This window comes from Pieris rapae, chromosome 23 (genome assembly GCF_905147795.1).
Source record: "Pieris rapae chromosome 23, ilPieRapa1.1, whole genome shotgun sequence".
NCBI lineage: Eukaryota > Metazoa > Arthropoda > Insecta > Lepidoptera > Pieridae > Pieris > Pieris rapae.
Window position 1 is genome coordinate 4,854,363 of NC_059531.1, and position 23,967 is coordinate 4,878,329.

The 23,967-nt window shown below is 37.9% G+C and overlaps 2 protein-coding genes across 8 annotated transcripts in view; both read left to right on the top strand.

Moving 5' to 3' along the window:
- Positions 1 to 6,555, top strand: part of LOC110998267 — an 82,276-nt gene extending 75,721 nt beyond the window's left edge. For all 5 annotated transcript variants that reach the window (XM_022266822.2, XM_022266824.2, XM_022266823.2 and 2 more), the window contains 4 exons: positions 646 to 784; positions 1,988 to 2,103; positions 2,457 to 2,556; positions 3,015 to 6,555. In XM_022266822.2, the coding sequence (XP_022122514.2) occupies positions 646 to 784; positions 1,988 to 2,103; positions 2,457 to 2,556; positions 3,015 to 6,082 (3,423 nt within the window). In that variant the 3' untranslated portion in view covers positions 6,083 to 6,555. The remainder of the gene's footprint in view (positions 1 to 645; positions 785 to 1,987; positions 2,104 to 2,456; positions 2,557 to 3,014) is intronic.
- Positions 6,556 to 12,201: 5,646 nt separating this feature from the next.
- LOC110998247 (protein Fe65 homolog) overlaps positions 12,202 to 23,967 on the top strand; it is a 65,308-nt gene continuing 53,542 nt past the window's right edge. For 2 of the 3 annotated variants that reach the window (XM_045633451.1, XM_045633453.1), the window contains exons 1-2: positions 12,202 to 12,331; positions 21,245 to 21,408. In XM_045633451.1, coding sequence (XP_045489407.1) covers positions 21,276 to 21,408 — 133 coding nt within the window. In that variant the 5' untranslated portion in view covers positions 12,202 to 12,331; positions 21,245 to 21,275. The remainder of the gene's footprint in view (positions 12,332 to 21,244; positions 21,409 to 23,967) is intronic. The other variant, XM_045633452.1, reaches the window with a different exon arrangement.

A 23,967-nucleotide genomic window follows, 5' to 3' on the forward strand; every position in this document is an offset into this window, starting at 1 on the left:
GAAAGAAAGTTCATTGGTGAACAGCCGGGATCGAACCTACGACCCCAGGGTTGAGAGTCGCACGCTGAAGGCAACACTACCTGATTTTAGATACAATTTTTTATATGGATACAATTCCTGCGTTTAGTTCCAAATACACTCAAGAAACGCTGCTGATTCAGTCCATATTTGGAGACAATTCTTATTTGTTTTAAAAGCTTTCAAAAATACGTTATAAAGATGAATCAGTCGTAATAAAAAAATATACATATAATGTTTTTTACAAATCTATACTAATATTATAAAGAGGAAAGGTTTGATTTTTTGTTTGTTTGTTTGTATGAATTGAATAGGCTCCGAAACTACTTGGCAGATTTGAAAAATTCTTTCACTGTTGGAAAGCTACATCATTCCTGAGTGACATAGGCTATATTTCATTTTCAAAAAAATAGGCATCCTTACTAAAATTACGATAACATTAACATTTGTTTATTATTTGATACAATTCTAACAGATGGCGCTGAGTTAAAGGTAGTAGTTTGGCAAGACGACGTTTGCCAGGTCAGCTAGTATAATATAAATTGGATAACAGTTGTTATATAATGTATTAAAAATAATGGCAAAAATCTGTCTAGATTATTAATAGCCTCAATTGGAACATTTTAGCGGCACCATGCTGGAATATCTCAGTCCTCGTGCAGCGATGGCTCGCTCCTCAGCGTCGGCTCCTCAGAGATGGATGAGGATACCAGCAGCGGACATCATCACGACAACTCCGTTAGAAGCGACCATTCTGATATATACAGTGAGTATATTGAAGGCTTTCACCCACTGACGGCCCAAAACTCTTGATATATTCTTTTTAGTATAATATTTTGACGTTTAATTTTGAAATCTATCTTCTAATATTATGAGGAAAGATTTGTATGTTTGTAACGTATTGGCTCATAAAGTACTGGACTGATTTAAAAATTTATTTCAACATTTGAATGCTAATCACCTATTTATATATGCTATTTTAATTGCAAGAAAAAATCAAGATATAGTTTGTAAATCCCAGTGTTAAAAATACCCGTAGATTTATTCAGTTATCATTTTGTTTTTATCAAGTCCCGTAAAGGGAGACAGAGATTACACTATTGCTAAAAACATTTTTATTTATGAATGTCCACATCTACTTTATATGCCAATGTTTAAGCTATTTATCTATTTATGTTTCCACGCACGGGTTCTGTCTATACATACAACAATCACATACATAGTTATATATTCCATCCATGTGAAATCGTTTCAAACATACTAAACATTAAATAAGATGTTTATGGGCCTGTATTTGAATTATCCCATGAGACCAAATGAGCATTGGAATGACTAACCACCACTTAGGCTGCACCATCACGTTAAATGGGTATATTGGCATATTCCTTTATTGACATTAATATTGACTCTGAGCTTCCAAAAATAGTGCGTGAGTACAAAGTACACATGTCAGAAGTGAAACTTCTTTATAAATTAATTATTACTAAGGTAAAAGCCCCAATAGATGATCATATACCATTATATGTTCACTCCATATATTTGTATATCTATAATCACACTGTTTACAAGACACGCGACAGAATTCCCATCTAAAGTTCCAATACCTGTGTAACGACTAAACCAATAGCGTATATTTTTTTTCGATCTCCCTTTCTTACTCTCTCAATCGGCCCCAATTGCTCACTCCCTTTTGTTAAACAAAAACGCTGCACATTTTCGTGACGTTTCATCAGTAGAAATTAACACAGAAATCAAGTACATGCGCTTACACACCCATTCTCACACACATTCACTCATACTTGTCTTGTAAAGCGTACTCGTAGCACTAAATTTACTAAAACGTTTCAAACTTCTACCATATTCCACCGATTAATTGTAATACTAGGACTCCCTAATGTGGTTAGCGATAGCTGGATTTTATCACAACCTATTTGTCATAAATAAATTTATTTATTTATTATTATTTCAGACACATCGGAGCCTCCACCGGGATTGGCGCCGTTGTCCCACTCCGCCGCCCGACACAAGATGGCCGTGCGACCACGACGAACGCATCCCGCCACGCGTCGAAAGAGAGCTACGCCGGTGAGAAAGAGATACAACAAAACAATTGCCAGACATATCCTAATTAGAAATATACATAAAATGTTGGTTTTAAGGAAATAACCGATGTGCGCACTAAGCCTGCAGCCGGATTTTAGACCATGAAGTAGGTTTCATAGTCATGAGAATATGTTTTATTACATGTTTTCTGTTGACTTGGTTACTGAATAACTTTAGTTTGAGTTTAAGTTTCAATTAAATTTTAATTGCTATGTAACGAATGAACGCAATGTAACTGTGTGTGTGTGTATGTGTGTGTGTGTGTGTGAACATGAGTGAGCCTGACTACCTGTGATATTATACTAAGAATAGTAATCATTAATTAATATTTCCAGATTGCCGCCTCAGCCTTGCCGATAACTCCCGAACTGAACGAAGAAGTGATCCGAAGCACTACTCCTGAAGTCACCCTCAAGAGCTCAGAAGTTGTTACTGGTGCGTATCTTTTGACACTTTGACACCTACCACGGATTGTATTCTGCGTTATTGGAATTTCTTTAAATACCAATCGATGTATCAATCAAGTTCGAGGAAAGGGTGTACTGATTCTTAAAAGGCCGGCAACGCACTTGCGAATTCTCGCAATCGGACTGTCCTTGTCATCTCTTCCAGGCAACCCTATAAAGAAAAAGAGAACATAAGTACTTAGGTAAATAAAAAATTCTGAGCAGCTACATGCCTGTTAGATTGACAAATGATCATGAAAAAAAATCCAGAAATCTGAGGCCTAGACCTAAAAGCTTGTAGGGCCATTGGAAAACGCATTATCGATTATTTTATTGTGTAACAATGATTATATTTTTATTTATATATTTTATATATATATATATTTATTTAAATATATTTTAAAATGGTTAATTTTTTATTTAATTAAAATAATGTATACATTACAGAATCATTCTCTTCATCGACAACCACGAAGCATCATCTGATGAAAGAGCAGCATCAACAACTGACGCGAGAACTCAACAGAGTCCTCGAAACACCGAGCGACACCAAACTCAAGTCTTCCTCTTTGCCCCCGGGTCTCGCCCTGAGCCAAGTCGTGGGACCGTCCCCGGCGAAGCTGAGCATCGCCGACACCCACACCCCGAGGTCCTCTATCAAGAGAAGCAAGTCCAGCACTCAGGACCGGGAAAGTTCACCGAAAAGAGTCGAAGTCTACGAGGAGAGGACGAAATACCGCTCCGAAAAGAAATACGCCGAAGAATCTTGCCTCGAAAAGAAGACGAAACCGGAAAAGAAAGACGAAGCCACGCGATCCTCGAAAAGGGAGGAGTCGTTCTTCAGCAGACTCCTGCTGCGCAAAAGCGGCAAGAAGAAGAAAGACCAGACGGACGGCGACAGCCCCGAGAAGAAGAAGACTCAGTACAGAACGACGGACGAGAGGAACGAATGCAAACCTGTCGAGCGGTACAAGTCTGCCGGACAGAAAGCCTTCGCCAACCAGATGCACAAACGGATAGACCACAAGGGAGCCTACGTGCACGACGGGGCCTATAGGGACGTGTATAGCGCGGCCCAGGTCCCAGGTCTCGAGTACAACATCGATCTGAAGGTCGCCGAGGAAACCGATAAACTGCTCAACATGGAAATGAAGCGATGCAGTCGACGCGACGAAGAGAAACGACGATCCAAAGAGATAGAGGACAGAAGGGAATCGTTCAGTCTGCATCACGATAAATCCAAAAGGCCGGCGTCGGTCCAGCGCCTGATGGACCCATTCTCCTCCAAAGCGTTCATTTCCAACGAAATAATGTCCAGATCTCACGAGGAGACCCTCTCGACCGCGGCAGATGAGGAACCGACTCGGGGAATGCGAATCAGAAACGTGAAAAGCGACAACGTCTTCCACAGCGGCAGCATGCCCAAAAACTTGCCTTACTTCAACCCCAGCATCACGATTTCCAGCTCGCAGAAACCGTCGCACAGCTCCGAAAACGTTAAGATGAGGCCCGAGATCGAGTTCCGCGAAAAGGAGTTCAAGCGGGACAGCTTCCACGCGAGGAGAACAGAGGATTCGTACGTCGCGTCGGGGCTCAGGTCTCTCGGAGACGAGTACGTCGAGACGAGGAACAGCATCGGAAAGTCTCACAGTTTCCGTTACGCGTCCGAGTCTCCGTTCATCGGCTCGCAGGAGAACCAGATGCCGAGTCTGCCGACTGTCGTGGGCTTCCCGGAACCTCTCCTCGAGAGTTGGGAAGTCAACTACAGGCGAAACGTAGAGAGACACGATTTCTCTAAGAGAGTTTCGGCCAGAAACTTTAACGTTCAAGGAAACGGTGACCACTACGACAGCCTTCCCAGTACCGACAGCAGCTACTTGGACAGCCTCAAACCCGACGTCGACGAAGACGCAAAACTCTTCTCCGACGGCGTTCGCATCGCTGGATGCATCGCTGGAGCATCGATGGATGCTCACAAACGCGACAGCGACATCTCTCAGATAGAGGCCAAGATCGACGACATCATCAGTTCGCCCAAGCCCATCATCGCCCCGATGCTCAAATCAAGTTCTCTGGATAGCATTAAAAGTGGACCCGAGAGACCGACGGAAGACAAGAGGAAGACCGGCTCGGTGGAGAGCGCCCTGAGCCACAGCGGAAAGTCTTCCGGCCAGAGAGAACTTAGACCTGACGTGGAAAACTTTATTTCCGTCACGCATATCAACAAAGAACCACCGGTCAGAGAAGCCGAATTGCCCAAAATAGTTAAGAGCGATGAAAAGCTTCATAAGACGGGCGCTAAAGGTGTTCCCGAGTTTCTGCATATACAATTGAACAGAGTCGACACCAAGCCGGTTCCAAATGTAGTTCTGACGGCAAACGTCACGCCCAAGAAGACAGAAATCCAAACGGATAAAGAACAAGAGAGCGAAAGTTTCCTACCGACAGAGACGAAGATGGTAACTCAGACTAAACGAGATTCCATTCAGAGCGTTGACAGCGCACCGATTGTGTTCGAAGAGAAGGCTCCCAAACCAAACACGGCGACGTCGACCACGCCGCAGACCCCGACGACCCCCAAAATGTTCTTCAAGAGGAAATCCGCGAGCGTCGAGCACGATAGGCCAGAGAAACCACGAGCCAACTCCGTGAGCACCGACGGAAGTTCGGAAAAAATCGACGACAACATATCGATGGACAGAAAGTCGCACTCCAGCTTCGGAAGCAAAAGCTCCATCCAGAGCACGGACAGTAACGAGAACAAAATCCCCGACAGGCACGAGGAGACCGTGATCTATCGAAAGAAGACGGTCCTCAACAGGGACTCGCGGCAGAGGAACGACGACGAACCCGAACTGATGAAGGTATTCGCCAGAAGATCGCTGAAGCTCAAGGATTGCGAGGCCGACTGCATAGCTCAGGAAATAGCCGAGAAGAGCGACGCCAACGGCAACAAAATAGAAGACACGGCGCGAACTAAATCGCTCAAAAACGAATTCAACGCTTCAATAAAATCCAGAGACAGCGATAAAGAGAACGAGGAAAAAGAAAGAATCGAGAATAAACTGGTGGATATAGCGGCGAGAGTTAGCCAATTCGGAGTCCCGCACTATCAGAGGAGCGTCAGCATCCACAGCGTCTCCACGAAACGGGAGACCACGCCCACGTACAGGAACGAGGTGAACAAGTACAAGAAAGAAGTCTCCGATTCGACGCCCGAGAAGAGACTCAGGAACAGAACGTTCCCGGACCCCTCCAACGACAGAGAGGAAATCAAAAACATCACCAAGAGCGAATCGTACAAAGCGGACACGCTGAGACGGCCGTGGCAGAAGAAAGACGAGTTCAGACTCTCCGCGGAGGACAAGAACGCCGTGATAGACAAGGACGCGGACAACGAGAAGGACGAGAGCGGGAAAGAGAGGGAGGAGGCGGACGCCTCGCCCCAGTTCAAGGGCATCCTGCAGATGAGGGCCGAATGGGAGAAACGAGCTAAACAGGGAATGACCAAATAATGGTGCTAAGTGTTAGGATATTCTCGCAATGCGATTGTTGATATGTTACCTGCGACAGAGCCGGGTGCAATTCCTATAGTGCTTACTTGGCTTTAAATTACACACACATGACGCGTGTCAGTAAACTGTAGGTTTGTTTTTGGGTTTAATTTGCGTCTACCCGCATTAATATCTCATTTATTGTAAACGCAGTTTACGGTGATTATTTTTTTATTAAGATCTAATGTAATTAAATTAATTAGGCGAATGATTTAACAGCCTCTTCGGAAATTATTTCTCAATATTATACATATGTTTTGTGTTAGGATCGAAGGGTACTCGTATACAATTATCGTTATTTTAATGAAATACCCTACATAACGTCTAAGATATATTTTTGAGTGTTATTGCATAGTATAGTTATATTTTATTAAAGACTACAATATGTATCGAACATTTCTGAATTGTGAAATACAAATTTTATTCCTATAGTTTTTCGTTGTTTTATTTACCTACCCACTTAAAAACATCAGTTATCCGTCAATGAAAACGCTAGCCTCTAAAAGTAACAATTAAAATTTAAACTTAGCGCTAAGTAGAACTCCCATATGTCAAATCCAATACATTTGTGATATATGGGAGTCGTGTCAAATGCTGAACACCATTCTAGATTACATTGTGTTATGAAAGACTTAAGTAACTTCAATTCGAACAATGTTGTATAACGATTCCTTATGACATATTATCATTACCACAATACCAATGAGATGCTAAATAGGTTTTTTTTTTATTAATAGTGGGCCTACCTCCCCGGCGACTTCCGCCCCGGGGCCGAGAAAACTAACCTAAAAATTTTTTTCAGTTCAAGTTTTCCCTCAACAACCTCAGAAAATAAAAAAGAAATATCTTTGCGCAGGCTTGCCTAAAGGAATTGAAAAAAATTGTTGCATTTAATTATAAATACTGATACAAATGACTAACACCAAGCAGAACAATGTTAACCTGGTGTCTTCAATGTGTCAGCCTCAAATCTGAGGTCATAGGTTTGAGCCACTGCTGTGCACCAATGGATTATGTATGTATTTAAGATTCGCTCGAATGGTGAAAGAAAACATCGTAAGGAAACCGGCTTGCCTCAAATCCAAGTCGACGGTGTGTCTCAGGCACATGTAGCTGATCACTTGCTTATTAGATTGACAAATGATCATGAAACATATACAGAAACCGTAAAACCCGAAACGAAAAGATTGCAGCGCCACCTATGTATTTTGTCTAACATAGCCTAATCTGAAAACACGTCATCTATCTAGTGTTCAAGCAAAGAAGTGATATTCTATATTTTTATCTTTTCGTTAAACTAATATTTGACCATGTTGTACATATTTATCAATAAGGTAACATTAAAAACATTGTTATGTACAAATACAGGATATGCGAAAAAATACTAGTTATTATTATAGAAGTGCCCTTACTACACACAAAACTAAAGATAAACAATTATAGGTTTATAAGTGTAAACAGTAATTTATCGTATCGCTGTATGTATTTAAAAGACAAAACAGTTACAACGATTTTAAAAAGCGCTTGAAAGCAAAGCAACATAAACATGTAGTTTTATAATATCTGTGGCTATACTGATGACCCTTAAAGCATGCTTTATTATTGTTTATTTAACTAAATATTCTTTAATTTGAACAATATAGGTTTGTGCAAGATAGAATGCAATGTTTTGTCAAAAAAAAAGTTTATTTTATCTGATTTGTTTCATTGCTAATTAATTTATCTGTTATTACAATCAACAAAACATCTTGAACCAAGAACATCTCACAGAAAACCGGCGTGAAGTGATGCAATAGGTTTATCTTATTGTACTCGCGTTTCGTTCGGTGAGTGAGACTCCCGGAGCCCACCCCCCCCCCCCTTCCCCAGAGTATGACGGTGCAGTTTAAAGAAAGATTACCCCAGGGGGGTACCACACGTGGAGAATCCCCCTCTGGGCGTCCATCATCGGAACAATCAGTATCCGGTGGTGGATGCACAGGCTGCCCTTCGTATTCTGGGGTGGGCAAAAACTGCGCTCTAAACAAAACATCCAGTTCTAGTTTTAGGTTTCGATCTCGGGGCAAACGGAAGAATTCGCCGAAGGCAACCCCTTCCACGCTCACAGTGGACTTCACCAATGTTAGGGGGCTCAACTCAAACCTAAACGCGGTTCACTTTCACCTTGAATCTGCGAAGCCGGCCTTATTCTTCCTCACTGAGACTCAGATATCCTCCCCGGCTGATACTTCTTACCTCTCCTACCCGGGGTACAAATTGGAACATTCATTTGTGCCGCGGGCGGGAGTTTGCGTGTACGTCAGAGAGGATATCTGTTCTCGTCGCCTTGGGACGCTTGAAGGAAGGGACCTATCTAACCTCTGGCTCCGCATAGACTGCGATGACCATCCGCGATTCTATGCGTGCCTGTATAGGTCCCATAGCGGAAATGACGAAACTGACCGACTCATCGAGCACATCCAAATGGCTACAGATTCCCTGCTTGAAAGGGTTCCTACCGCCGAAATCGTGATACTTGGCGATTTTAACGCCCACCATGCCGATTGGCTCGGCTCTGAAACCACCGATCACGCGGGAAGATCCTTTCACGACTTTGCTTTAGCCTACGACCTGACACAAATGGTCCCTGCGATTACGCGAATACCAGATGTGGACGGTCATAAACCCTCTTTGTTGGACCTTCTGCTGACTTCGCATCCGGAGAACTATCAAGTCTCCGTTGACCCGCCATTGGGTTCATCGGATCATTGTGTGGTCCGGAGTACTGTGCCATCTACGCGCCCTTCGCGGTCGCGCTTTTTGGGTTTTCGCCGTATTTGGCACTACAAGTCAGCAGATTGGGACGGGATGCGGTCTTTCTTTGCGTCCTACCCTTGGGGGCCTATTTGCTTTTCGTCTGAAGCTCCAGATTCCGTCGCTGCCTCTGTCGCCGAAGTGGTTCTGCAGGGAATGGAACTCTTTATTCCTTTTTCTGCGGTGCCGATCGGTGGCAAGTCTCAGCCATGGTTTAAGCGTTCTTGCAAGACAGCCTCGCGTCGAAAGCGAGAATGCTTTAAGGCATGGGCAGAAGCGGCGAAATCTCGTGATGCTAATACCAGCGAACTCAAAAAAGCATATAACTCAGCCTCCAGGTCCTTCAAACGGGAAATCACTAAAGCAAAGTCAGAGCACATTGCCAGATTTGGCGAGAGATTGGCCCAACTCCCTTCGGGGACTCGAGCCTTCTGGTCTCTAGCCAAAGCTGTCCAAGGGAATTTTTGTCAGCCTTCCATTCCACCATTGCACAGGGAGGACGACTCGCTGGCCCACACTGCGAAGGAGAAGGCCGACCTTTTAGGCTGTCTCTTCGCGTCCAACTCGACTTTGGATGACCAAGGGAGATCACCACCGAGCATTTCACGGTGTGATTCTTCGATGCCGGAAGTTACATTCCGGCAACGTGCTGTCCGTAAAGCATTATCTTCCTTGGACATACATAAGTCGAGCGGGCCGGATGGTATTCCTCCAATTGTGCTGCGTACTTGTGCTCCTGAGTTGGCTCCGGTCTTAACGCGCCTTTTCCGGTACCTGTACTCGCTTGGCACTGTCCCGGAGTGCTGGAAGATCGCATCGATACATCCGATCCCTAAAAAAGGCGATCGCTCCGATCCGTCCAACTATCGCCCAATAGCGATAACCTCCTTGTTCTCCAAAATAATGGAATCCATTATTAATTGCCAGCTCCTGGAGTATCTGGAGGGCCACCAGCTGATAAGTGACTCTCAGTACGGCTTTCGTCGTGGTCGTTCGGCTGGTGACCTTCTTGTATACCTTACGCATAGATGGGCGGAGGCAATTGAGTCCAAGGGGGAGGCTCTAGCGGTTAGTTTGGACATAGCGAAAGCCTTCGATCGGGTGTGGCACAGAGCACTGCTCTCGAAGCTTCCAGCCTACGGGCTTCCCGAGAAATTATGCGATTGGATCTCCAGCTTTCTGGCCGATCGGAGCATCAAGGTCGTCATCGACGGAGCATGTTCCGACCTTAAACCCGTGAACGCTGGGGTCCCACAAGGCTGTGTTTTATCCCCGACCCTGTTTCTTCTGCATATCAATGATATGTTGCAACTTAGCAACATTCACTGCTATGCGGATGACAGCACTGGGGACACTCTTTACACTGGCCGGGCAAGTATTTCTCGGGCAGATGTCGATGAGTACCGGAACAAACTTGTGTCTGAAGTAGAAACCCTACTATGTGGAGTCTCTGACTGGGGCAGACTAAACCTAGTCCAATTTAACCCCAAAAAGACACAAGTTTGCGCGTTTTCCGCTAAAAAAACACCCTTTGTCGCTACTCCTCTTTTCGAAAACACTCTCCTTAAAGCCACAGCCAGCATTGGAATACTTGGCGTTGACATATCGAACGACGTTCAGTTTCGCGGTCACTTGGAGGGAAAGGCAAAATTAGCCTCCAAAAAGCTTGGTGTGCTCAGCAGGGCGAGACGGTACTTCACTCCGGGCCACCGCTTGCAACTATATAAAGCTCAAATTCGGCCCCACATGGAGTACTGTTCCCACCTTTGGGCGGGTGCTCCCCAGTACCAGCTTCTTCCACTTGACCGTATTCAACGAAGAGCGGTTCGAATCGTTGACGACCAAAATCTCTCCAAGCGGCTTGATCCTTTGGCGTTGCGTAGAGATGTGGGGTCTCTCTGCATCTTCTACCGCATTTACCATGGAGAGTGTTCAGAGGAGTTGTTCGGATTAATACCTGCAGCTGAGTTTCATCATCGGACGTCGAGGCAGAATACGAAATTCCACCCGTATCACCTCGACGTCCGCCGTTCCACAACTGCGCGTTTTTCCAGGCAGTTTTTGCCGCGCACCACCACTCTGTGGAACCAGCTGCCAACTGAAGTATTTCCGAACCAATTCGACTTAGGGTCCTTCAAGAAAAGAGCGTACCAATTCTTAAAAGGCCGGCAACGCACTCGCGAGCCCTCTGGCATTGAGGGTGTCAATGGGCGGCGGTATCACTTAACATCAGGTGAGCCTCCTGCCCGTTTGCCCCCTGTTCTATAAAAAAAAAAAAAAAAAAAATATGGACTTAGAACCACAGATCTACTTATGAAACAGGTTCAGTGATAACATAGAAAATAAAGTAACAACTTTATGCGTCGGAAACTCAAAAGGCGGGAAATATGAATTCCAGTATTAAATATATTATAAATTTAATGAAATTATCTCGTATTTTAAAATTGAAGCAACTTAACCGACTGTAATTTTATGATTACAATACAAGTATTGGATAGTTAGTTTACCAGAATCTAAAGAAGATTTGCAATATTATATGTAAAATATATTTGTTCATGAACTAAATATGGGTCGTTTTTGATAAAGACCAGTTTCTTCCAGATCTTGTGTTATTTGCAAAGATCATCTATCCTGTTATCTGTTTGTCATCATGAGCCCTCATAACTTTTCGTCCCTGTTTTTGTATTTATTATTTACAATAATTTTAAACATAACTTATGCGAAATAAAAATAGTTTTTTTCCAAATTACTAAATGTTTAATTATTTAGCAAATATTTATAATAAACCACATTGCATATAATTAATTTCTTTGCCTATTTTAACAAAATAATATTTTCTTTCGTTTACTCTCAATACATAATAAAAAAACACACTATTATTTTTAAAGAGATACATTACTAATTTGAGACTATGTTAGTGATATTAGACTTAATTGATTTGTTGAGATTGCTTTTGGAACCATTGATTTCGAATGAAAAAATCTAACATTGTATATTTGTAGAAAAAAGTCTGCAAGCAGCACTAATGAATCTGGAGGAAATTGTGAAGTCTCTTGATGCTCTGTAGTGCTTCTGGGTAATGGTTGACCCGAATTAAAGTTTTCTATCAGTTGGATGGGGCCGTTTAGAAGGAACTTATTGGATAACCAAATATTAATTGTAAATTAAAACTATAAAATTTGATCTTTAAAATATATTGCGTAGGGGTATTTTCACCCCTTATTTTCCGAACGTATGGCAGTCCACGCATGCGCGTTCAACCCCAATTTAGTAGCATCACACTGCGCCATATTCTTTTCCTAACACTCAATTCGATAAAATCTATTTAAAACTTCGGGACTTGCTGTGTTGTGATTTATAATAATTTCGAATCAAGTTGTTCGCATTCAAGATCTACGAAGGTTTTTCAATATCAAGGTGAGATTTTTGAGTTTATATAACACAAACGCCGTAAGAAAACATTGATTAACATTGTATATAATTATTTCTATACGACATATTTACGGTAATTAAATTATCAATGCTGTTGGTTTAGTTTTTGTTAGGTATCATTAAAATACGGTTTACGAATGTATTATTTGCGTAATAATAATACATATATGCAAAGCATTCGTTTAATACAGTGGAACTCTAGGCTAAAGTCAGATTTCGTTGGTAAATTGGTTAGTGGACGAACTCTTCGCGTAACACACAATCGATTTTAGGAGCTTAGATATGCCGGCATTCCTAACATTTTTCTTTATAACACATACAGAGTAGAGAGGTATTTTCTTGAGAAGTTTTTAAGGCATTCGCTATGACGATGTTTCTTACAACAGCCTGTCTTCGACTATCCCACATTTGTTATTAACAATTTAAAATTATTACAGTTAAAAATAAATATTCCGCTTTATATATAATACAAACAACCACGGATATATGTTTAATAAAAATAATTTAGAAAAAATACGATATACAAGTCCTGTCCGGACCCATTTAAATCAGATACTAATGGAAACTTGATCAAAACAGATCATTTGGGTTCCCTTGCTGTTAGAAGTGAATGCAAATGAAAATTGAAACATATATATTTATAACACTATATTAGCACTAAAGTTACCTATATGAATAAATGTGTGCAGTGTCACTAACTTGCGATAAAGAAAAAAATATTGTAACAGTATTTTAAGATAAGATACTTTCGCGTCCTTGCGATCTGTGGAATTGACTCCCTGTGAAGGTCTTCTGTAGGAGATACGACCTGAAATTGTTTAAAGAAACAGCACCCTTCCTGTAAGCTCGTCAACGCACTAAAAATGGATGCCCATGGGCTGCGATGGGTCATCAGGCGTCCCATTGGTACGTTTGTAGCCATAAAAATCCATCTCGCTCGCATTAGAAAAGAAATTTTTTTCTATTCTAATCAATTTAATGAAATAGCATTTAAGAATAAACATAAATAACAAATGGCTTTCGATTACTTATTCAGTGTATAAAGAGCATATAAGAAATCAGATGTCTTGTAATGATTACGTAGTCCTTCACGATAAACAATTGAAATAATTTAATTGAAAAAGACATAAAAACGATGAAAAGTAACTAAAGATTATAATAAATAATTGTATAAATATTAAAATATATAGTTACAGAAATCACAATTTATCCTAGGCTTTTGAATACAATAAAAAAATACACTTTTATAATTTAAAGGAAATGAATTAAGACGTACATCTAAGTGCAATAAAAGGACTGTCTTTTAGAAATACGGTGGGCAAAAATGTTCGTAAACTAACACATAGATGGCGCTACGAGTATTAAATTAATATGATTAGTTAGCACTAACCTTCTAAAGAAAAGTGGATGAATTTAATAACTATTATATATAGTATTTTGAGTAAAGGAAGTTTTGTTTGACAAAAAAATGGATAAAAAGGAATATCGTTAGAGCATTGTTTTTTTGCGCAAAAAATACTATTGAAGCCAAGGCTCTGATAACTCTAAAGCTTGATAGATATTATCCAATTGTGCACCAGAAAAATCAATCGTTAAGAAGTGGTTTGCCAAACATATATAAATGCGTTAAAATGAGGCGAAATGATCTCGGAGGACGATACAGGCGCGCAGTGGATGTCCCCAAGATGCCGTTACTGACAAATATAACAAAGAAATCCACAAAATAATTTCGGACAACCGAAAAGTGAACTTGATTGTAATACCTAAGTAACATTGTGTATTAACGCCATCTATTGACGCAAAGTTGTAACTAGAAATAATACGCTGGATTTTTACAATATTTACCAACAAACTATACTATACTAATATTAATACTAATATACTAATATTAAACTATATCATATAACTATATATTAATAAACTATATCATATACCTATGTATTAATAAACTATACTAATATTACCACCAACTGTGCCCATATTATTTAATTATAATATCTGGAAATTTAAATTAGTTACGATGAAATGCGTATCTATTAGTCTTTAATTTAAGTAGTTAATACATAACTGATAATTATTAGTTATATAGTTAACTCTTATATGACATAATCGGTCGAAGGTTGATTAAAATATCTAAATTTTCAACTGTTATATTTTTATTGTGATATATTTAAGAATAATATATTGTAACATAATAAATACTGTGGATAATAGCGATATATATGATGAAAAAAAATTGCACTTGCATTATAAATATGTCAAATGTTTTATCTCTGCTTTAATCTGTGCCATCATAAAGTATAGCATTTCGTGAAAGCTCCATGTTATCAGATAACCTTGATAAGTTAACTGTATAACGAAGGTCTCATGGAAATAATATTTAAATATTTAGGAATTATACTCGTTTCAAACCACATCATACAATTACTTTCAATTTAAGTAATCCATCAATCAATCAATTCAATAGGTATTCAATAAAATTCATATTGGTAACATAATGCATACTTATGAACCTCAAAAAAAAGATATATACCTTAAATGATTCTAATTTTACATTTACTGCCAGTTCTCAAATCAAGGGTGTAGAATGGAAGAAAAGAACTGGCAATAAACTCTCCGCCACTCTTTTTAATCGCCAAATTTTTTTTTACGCAATGTTTGTAAGGAGCTGCAACCATTACACCAGTTTCCATATGACATCTTGAGTAATAAAGAATAATAAAATAAATTAAATTTCCATCTGTGCCATCCATGCTTTCTGTAAAGCACGACTTACACCCGAACCCAATAATTAATACACAATCTCAGATTGAAAACAGTCTCAGATCGACGGATCGACGGTCACGGTCTCAATAACCAAACCTTAAGAAGACAATCCATTTTTGGCGAGGGATAGAATGCTATCTCTTCGCACCTTACACTCATATTTGATAATCAATATCAATCAAAAAAAGTAAATATAACTATCACCGGTATTGTATACCTGGCACCACCTTAAATATTTAATTATCTGTGCACTCATTTCAGAATTATTATAAAAAAAATAATTTAAGAAGAACCATCGGATGATTAGTGTGTTGTATGCAATAAAAATTAACATGCCTCTAGAATTATGTTCAATATTAATTTTTAAAATTTTTCAACGAGCATATTTTAATAAAAATGCAAAACAGCTTATTATAGTCACCTGCGTCCTAAATTTAAAAGTATCTCTCAATTTTACGATCAGATTTTGGTTTTTAATAAGTTTAATTAACACACTTTTGCAAAACAATAATGGTAAATTATTCTAAGAGATAGGCTTGGATTTAGAGGATAGCATCCGAGGCTACAGCTTCGAAACCTCCTCAAAAGAGACTTTAATAATAAAATTTACTTACTTTAATTAAAAATACTTGTTTTTTTTTAACTTTTTTTTTTGCTTCCTATTTGGAAAATAATTAGGGGCAAGGCCGCCATTCCTTTGTTTCCCCAAAGCCTCGAGACCTCTAAATCCGACATTGCTTGGAGATGATACTGAGACCTAACTTTTATAGACATTCATACACATATTACACATGCCTATGCACCCATACACTCAAACATGAACTTGCATGCTGCTATTAGTAGAAGAATTTCTTGTAAGCAGTTTTAAAGAATTACTTTGGTTGTGAAAGAGCTGGCTGACATAGGTATTTTTTACTTCCCAAATCTTACACATTATAATGCTAATTTTATACTTATAATATAATTTTTAAGTAACAACGAGCCGTACAAAGTACACATGTCAGAAGTAAAATTTCTTTGTAAATTATTCATTACTAAGGCCCCAATAGATAATTATGTACCAGTATATGATCACTCCATGTATTTGTATATATTTTTTTTATTAACACTGTTGACATACTGTATTACGTGCTTATTGAAAATGAATAAAAAAATTCTGCCTTTATGCGATCTACCTTTCTCACTCTCTCTCAAGCGGTCTGAATCGTATTCTTTCTTTTTTTCAAAAAAAACGCTGCACATCTTCGTGTCGTTGCGTAAAAAACCCTCATGCGCCTAAAGAAGTTTTCATAAACAGAAAGTAAACACAATCATTAATGATATAACGTCATTCACTAGAACCTTACTATATTTTTTTTTATTTATTCATACTTCGTGGCAAAGAAACACAAATGACATAATACATAAAAATTACAATGGATGCAACGGGCGGCCTTATCGCTAACAACCAATCTCTTTCAGGCAACCCTCGTAAGAAAAGAAAAAAGTAAATAGAAATGATGAGTGCATATACTATACGTAATAGGTATTACAATATATTTTCTATTGTTAGACTATGATTTCCATTATTAAAAGATTTAATTTTGCTTTGGAGTGTGTTAACTGCACAAGATGGAAGTTTACAATTAAAATCATTACTTAACCGGCGGAAACCGCGTAATCACTCACTCTGAGATATGTTGGGTCAGGCCAGTCTATTCGACCCGTGTTTCAGTGAAGTTCTTGAATAAAAGGGTTTCTTTACATAGGTAATTGGAATTAACGTGTGAAAAATTAACGATTATATTGAAGTGAAACTTCTTTAGGCGCATTAGGGTCAAATTGTTAGCGAAAAGGGAGATAGTGATTGTGACCGATTAAGAGAGAGTGAGAATGGGAGATCGATAAAAAATTTACGCTATTGGTTGCTGTATTCGTTAAGTACATATTAGAACTTTTTTGTCAAATCAAATCAAATCAAAAATCATTTATTCATGTTGGTAACATAATGTACACTTATGAACGTCAAAATAAAGAAATTTAATGTATTTAAATGCTTCTAATTTTACATTTACTGCCAGTTCTCAAATCAAGGGAGTAGAACGGAAGAGAAGAACTGGCAATAAACTCTCCGCCACTCTTTTTAATCGCCAAGTTTATTTTTATACAACGTTTGTAAGGTGCTGCAACCATTACACCATGTTCCATATGATCTTGCGAAATCAAGAATTATAAAAAATTAAAAACAAAGATTTGTCACCTATCAGTATTATCATTAGCATGTAAACAGTGGGATTATAGATATACAAATATATGGAGTGATCATATTCTGGTACATAATCAACTATTGGGGCTTTTAGCGTAGTAATAATTAATTCACATAGAAGTTTCGCTTTCGTCATGTGTACTTTGTACGCAGGGACTTTTTAATTATTTATGTATTCTAACTTATATTCAGTATTTAGATCAATTTTAAACTAGGCATGTCACTGGTTAGAAGTATGTTAGTGTGTAACTCCGTTTGGGTTCCTGAACTAAATACTGTCTTATGTTGGTGCGCATACATATTAAATTACACAATACATTTATAACTGTACGGCGTTTATCCCTACTATCCCTTAATATAACTAAAATTGTCTTGGGGATGGTCGGGTAAAATAAATTGGAAACGGGATACCAGTTTATGTACTGAAAATCTTACTTAGTGTGCAACCCAAGTGTACTCCAAGAACTTAGTTTCTTCGTAGCTAGGGGATAATTTTTTGGATAATGTATGCATTTCTGTAAATAAATAATGTTTTGAAACTAAAAAATTTTAAACTGATCTTGAATATGTGCACTTTTTACTTTTTGTCTTTTTTTATGTATCCTATATCAGTTTAGTTTATTTATTTTTTTAGTTTCTGTTAAGTATGTTTTTTCCTTCTTATTGTATCTGTATTATGTATTTGCACTTCTTGCCTACCTTATGTTATTTAATCCATGTTTTTTTTCCTTTACTCACAGTCGTTGTCTGGAAGAAATCGCTCGAAAGCGATAAGGCCGGCAGTTGCTTTTATTAAATTATGTTTTTTTCCTTTTATGTAATGCAATGAAATGTTAATAAATAAAAAATAAAATACGTTTATTTTGGAACATAAGATCATCTAGGTATCACTTATTCCACGTCAATCAATTCGAACCTGTAGGCATCCCTACTCATCGGCAAAGAAGACAGACGGTGTAAGCCGAGAGAAAAAGCCGGCGTAAAAAACTCTCGGTATTCTTTTAAAAAAGCAAATCATCAAACAATATTAAAAACAAATATATAAAAAATGCACGTAAAAACACCATTTTATAAATAGGTTAAAAACTTCTTCTTTCTCTTATCCGGTACACGGTCGTGCTAGTAGTAATATCGAGCGGATGTGATGCTCTTTACGTTTTGCCATCGTTACTTATTAGAAGTTTTCCTGCTGTTGAGTTCTGAGAGCTCATTGAGTGTACCTCCTACGGCAGACTGGATCTGGTAAGACCTGCCGCGCGGTCTTACCAGATCCTTCCGCCTTTTTTTGTACGACAAGGCGTTATGTACTGATCGTGCCAAGATACACATCCGAAGAATATAAGGATGAGAGATTACTGGTGAGAACAGACGCTACATAATCTCAAGTTTGGATAAAAACGAGTAATTGTATAGATCGCAAAAACCCTCACACCTATATATTCCACTTGTCGACGTACGTACAGTTAATGTGAGGGGTGGGAATCGGTAATTGCCCTGTTTTTCGCCAAATATATCGGTTTACTGTTAACAGTCGTGAAGAGAAAATACACGTATTTTCCTATCTGTATTATTAAACTGAATAGGAACGTACCTTTCTCAGGAACCTAATTGTGAAACGGATGTCGAGGTGATACAGGTGGAATTTCGTATTCTACCTCCGACCGATGATGAAACTCAGCTTCAGGTATTAAACCCCCCATTCTCTAGGCACCGGCAAGAGATCAAGCCGCTTTGAGTGGATTTGGCGTCGATTCGAACCTTAGGAAAAAACAAATGACGATACTGAAATCTGAAAAGGTTTTATTGATTTATTGTTTTATCATTTTTCCGTCATCAATTTAGATTGAGAGATGCGATTTATTATTTATTATAAGTATATATTGTGGTTTTGCTTTTGTTTTTTAGTATAAATAGGTAAAAATTGTTATCTGTGCATTATGTTAATTATTGAATGTGTCTAGGTTACCGGCTTTTGAGTACATTGAATTTTGTTCAGAGAGAAACAGTAGGAAAGTTCAGAGCATGAGGCAAACCGGCAGGAGGCTCACCTGATGTTAAGTGATACCGCCGCCCATGGACACTCTCAATGCCAGAGGGCTCGCGAGTGCGTTGCCGGCCTTTTAAGTTATCTAAAAAGGATGTTTACTTATCGTTTTATATATTACCAGTCTACAGGTAAAACAAAATCAAACATTTGTTCTTGAAATTCGTGAGTCACATTATTATAGTCACTTTCTCAGTCTGAATTACGAACTAGGAACCTTGAACTATTGAAATTGTAGGAAATTGTAAATGGATTGTTAGAATTAATTATATCAGGTCATTTGGAACACGAGACTACCTTTTCTAAACGATTCTCACACACACACACTAAAACACACAGGATTTTTCTTATGTATCATCAAGAAACAAGGCACTTATAGGCAAACAATCACGAAGAGAAAATTATATAAAAGCTGAAGGAAAATTGATTTCCAAAGGTGAAAGCAACGCTGGATATTCAGACCTAGATATCCTAGAGCATTAGAATCAGGACTTAGTTATGGTCAATACGTAGTTCGGAAAGGAGGGACAAATGGATGAAGAGATGACTGGGGTATCTAGAAGGTGGACGAAACTTAAATTTAATTAAGATTGGGGCAGTCAATATGTTTCTTTAATATCATAATATTAGCTGTGTAAAAATTCTTACCATAAAGTTAGCGATTATCTAGTTGATAAAAGGGCCGGGGACTAGTGCTGGGCAGGCTACTTCTAATTAATTTGCTATATTTGTTTTAAAATAAGTATTATTTGAAGATTTGCTTTTTTAAAAGAGTACCGAGAGTTTTTTACTCCCGCTTTTTCTCTCGGCCTACACCCTCTGTCTTCTTTGCTGATGAGTAGGGATGCCTACAGGTTCGAATTTAATGACGTGGAATAAGTGATACCTTATATTCCAAAATAAACGAGTTTTTATTTATTTATCTTAAACGCAATATGGGTCATAAACAAATCCGGTGTTTCACTTCTTACCTGTTTCTTACATACGTAAGAAGTTAAACTTCTTTATGACTTTCTTCGAAGAATGATCTATTATATGCAGCTTTTTAGAAAATGGGTAAATAAAGTTAAATAATATAAAGGTTAGACATACATACAAATAATACAATAGGATTATGACAGAATTTAATTAATTGTAATAGAATTATTACTACCATTGTGATCGTTATTATATATTTTTGTTATTAATGTCTTTCGAATCTCTTCGAATCAACCGTGGTAAGGACTAGAAAAAGATGGCGCGTAACTGAAAAATGTGACACTTAACCGAAAAATGTGACGCTAAATTATTTTCCAGCGCCGATAAACAAACTTCACTTCAAACATAAAAAGTCGTTTTTTGTTTAAATCGGCATTTATTTAGAAAAGATAAAATAATTATGTTAAAAGTAGTATCAGAGATCAAATCCTTAATTTGTACTAATAACTAGATATTTTAATTATTAATAATAACGATGAAGTTCTAAACCTAGGCTGGAAACAGTCCACAGAAAGGTACTAAAATTATGTTTTTATTGTAATATTGTTTAATTTCATTGCCATGGGCGTCACTTATATAAATTGTAAGACATTGCACATATTTTTGAATATTCTTTTACACAATTAAATGCTACATATAGGATTACTATATTTTAAAGCATCCGTCGCTTATGACGTCTTTATTATTAATATAATACAATATAATATAATATAATATAATATAATATAATATAATATAATATAATATAATATAATATAATATAATATAATATAATATAATATAATATAATATAATATAATATAATATAATATAATATAATATAATATAATATAATATAATATAATATAATATAGTATTAACACAGCAGACGCGGCATGGAGCTAGGCGGGTAGGTGATGCTCAGCGGCGCCATCTGGTCCGCCGCGCCCGTGAGCCTGCGCCCCCTTGCCCCGGGGCTGCCCGCTGCGCGGCCACCGCTGCTCGCGCTCGTCATGCAAGCTCTGCATGATGACGACACCAGCTTTTTAGGTAAGTGGAAACTTCCTTTCAATGTCCAAGTGTTTTAAGGGAGCGTTCGGGTATTACGTCACGAAATTAGCCCCCCCCCCCTACTGTACTAGTACATCGTAATGTTTTTCAAGATTCATTACATAAATACTTTACGCCCCCTAAGGCATTTTTACTACTACATGCAAAATCAACTTGGCACTTGGAATGTGTCAACCTCACCACAAACGCTCTCGCCCTTGACGCGACAGCACGATCAGTAAATTAAATACTACCGTTACCGGATATAGAACTGTTACCAAAAAATATACCTCATTTAATCCCCTTATGATACTCCCAGTATTTACCATGGAGAGTGTTCAGAGGAGTTGTTCGGACTAACCTGCAGCTGTGTTTCATCATCGGACATCGAGGCAGAATACAAAATAGTATCCGTCTCACCTTGATGTCCGTCGTTCCACAACTAAGCGATTCTTAAGGCAATTTTTGCCACGCATCACCACTATGTGGAACCAGCAGACCACTGAAGTATTTCCGAACCAATTCGACTTAGGGTCCTTCACTTGCGAGTCTTCTGGCCGTGCGAGTGTCCATGGCCGGCAATGTCACATAACATCAGTTAAGCCTGCCAGCCTCCTGTAACATAAAAAAAGAGTTGATAGTATAAATAATCATTAGATACCTACTATTGCGAGTGACAAGAGGCTTTAAAGATTACTTGAATTTTTTATGCAGTTAGTAAATGACTATGGCGTCATTACAGGTGCCTAGTTAACTTCTGTGTGTATTACCACTATCACGAACCCGTCAATTTCTGAAACAACGTATACTTATTCTGAAATGGTCGACAACGGGCTCGCGAGGTTAAAATGGTATAAGATAGCACCCTATATATTATTACGCAATAAATCGTCAAAGCTTTTTAAGTTTCTATGGGTATTTACTTTGATTATATAATGTTCTGTGCCTGTTCTTCAATAAAATAATCGTAATTCTTCACTTCAGGTCATAATCGAGACCCTATAACTTCGTTGTGGATAAAATATATGTATATTTCAAATTCAGTTCGCACTCGTAGTTAAGATAGATATTCTATATATATATCTATATATTAACTACGAGTTCGATATATGAGATATATATGTATATTCGTTTAAGTAAATTCTGTATATTGATTAGATTGTGACTGTAACTCTAATAATGTAAACGGAACTAATAAAAAAACGAAAGTAACTAAGCAAAATAATAGTTGTATGATGAAAATATCATAAAATATCTTATATCTACTATAGTCCAAGTTAGCCGACTATCACCTACCACGAGATCGGCGTGTGAAACCTGGGGGCATTGCTAGTTTCTCAATAATTCTATTCACAATAATACAATCTAAATGTGACGCCAGTATAGCGCTGTTATTTTTACTGACACCCAGATTATAGAAAAAAGCAAACAAAAATTGTATATTATGTAGAACTATTTTTAAATGATAGTCATAAAGTAATCCTACATAGCTCATATCGATCTATAACAAACGGTGTATCAACTTAGTCACGCAATGTTATCGCAGCCATCTTGACGCCGCTTCGGCCTGCATACTGTTTTGGGTAATTTCAAATAATTTTCTTCGCGTCCTTAAATATTTGATATACACTATGCATATATAAATACTAGCTGACCTAGCAAACGTCGTTTTGCCATGTATATCATTTATTTATTTATTTATTTATATTGTACTCCTACAGCTAACACAAAATACATATAATAACAAACAAATACACCGAGAACATAGCCACAAACGGAATACATGATACATTATAATAATAATATTTCATATATATAATAATTTATAAAAAATAGGGGTTGATCGTAGAGGGTTGAAAATTAAGGGTTGTATATATTTTTTAATGGTGTTGATACAGTTGGTAAAAAAATATAAATTAATCTAAAAATTAAAAAAATATATTTAGGGGTGGACTACTCTTAACATTTAGGGGGTGAAAAATAGATGTTGTCCGATTCTCAAACCTACCCAATATGCGCACAAAATTTCATGAGAAACGGGAAAGCCGTTTCGGAGGAGTTTAACTACAAACACCGCGACACGAGAATTTTATATATGTATAAGACATCACCTATTATCTCAATAATTGTTAGTAAAAATATACAGGATAAGGATTTCGTATTTTGACGCATATTTTGATGTGTTAACCGTCCATAACTCCGCTGTTCCTGGGTTCATTGACCTTAAAAAATAGCGATTATTAAAAACATTATTTTGTATACTATTTAGTACATCATATATACTATACGACAAACGGCATAAGGGGATGGTATAAATGGTTTTGCGTGTACTTTGACGAATAAGCTTGTGACTAAAATATCGAGTTCCTAAAACTTTATCAACATGTTTTTATTCTGTCCAATGGTAAAGAGAAACTTAGATAGAGAGTTAATTCATTTGAAATCTGATGGTAGTGATTATCCGAGCTGTTTTATTGCGGAATTTTATCTACACTACTGTGGTATCAAATCTTAAAAGCTATCCTCAATTTATAAATAAGAATATTAGATATTATTAAT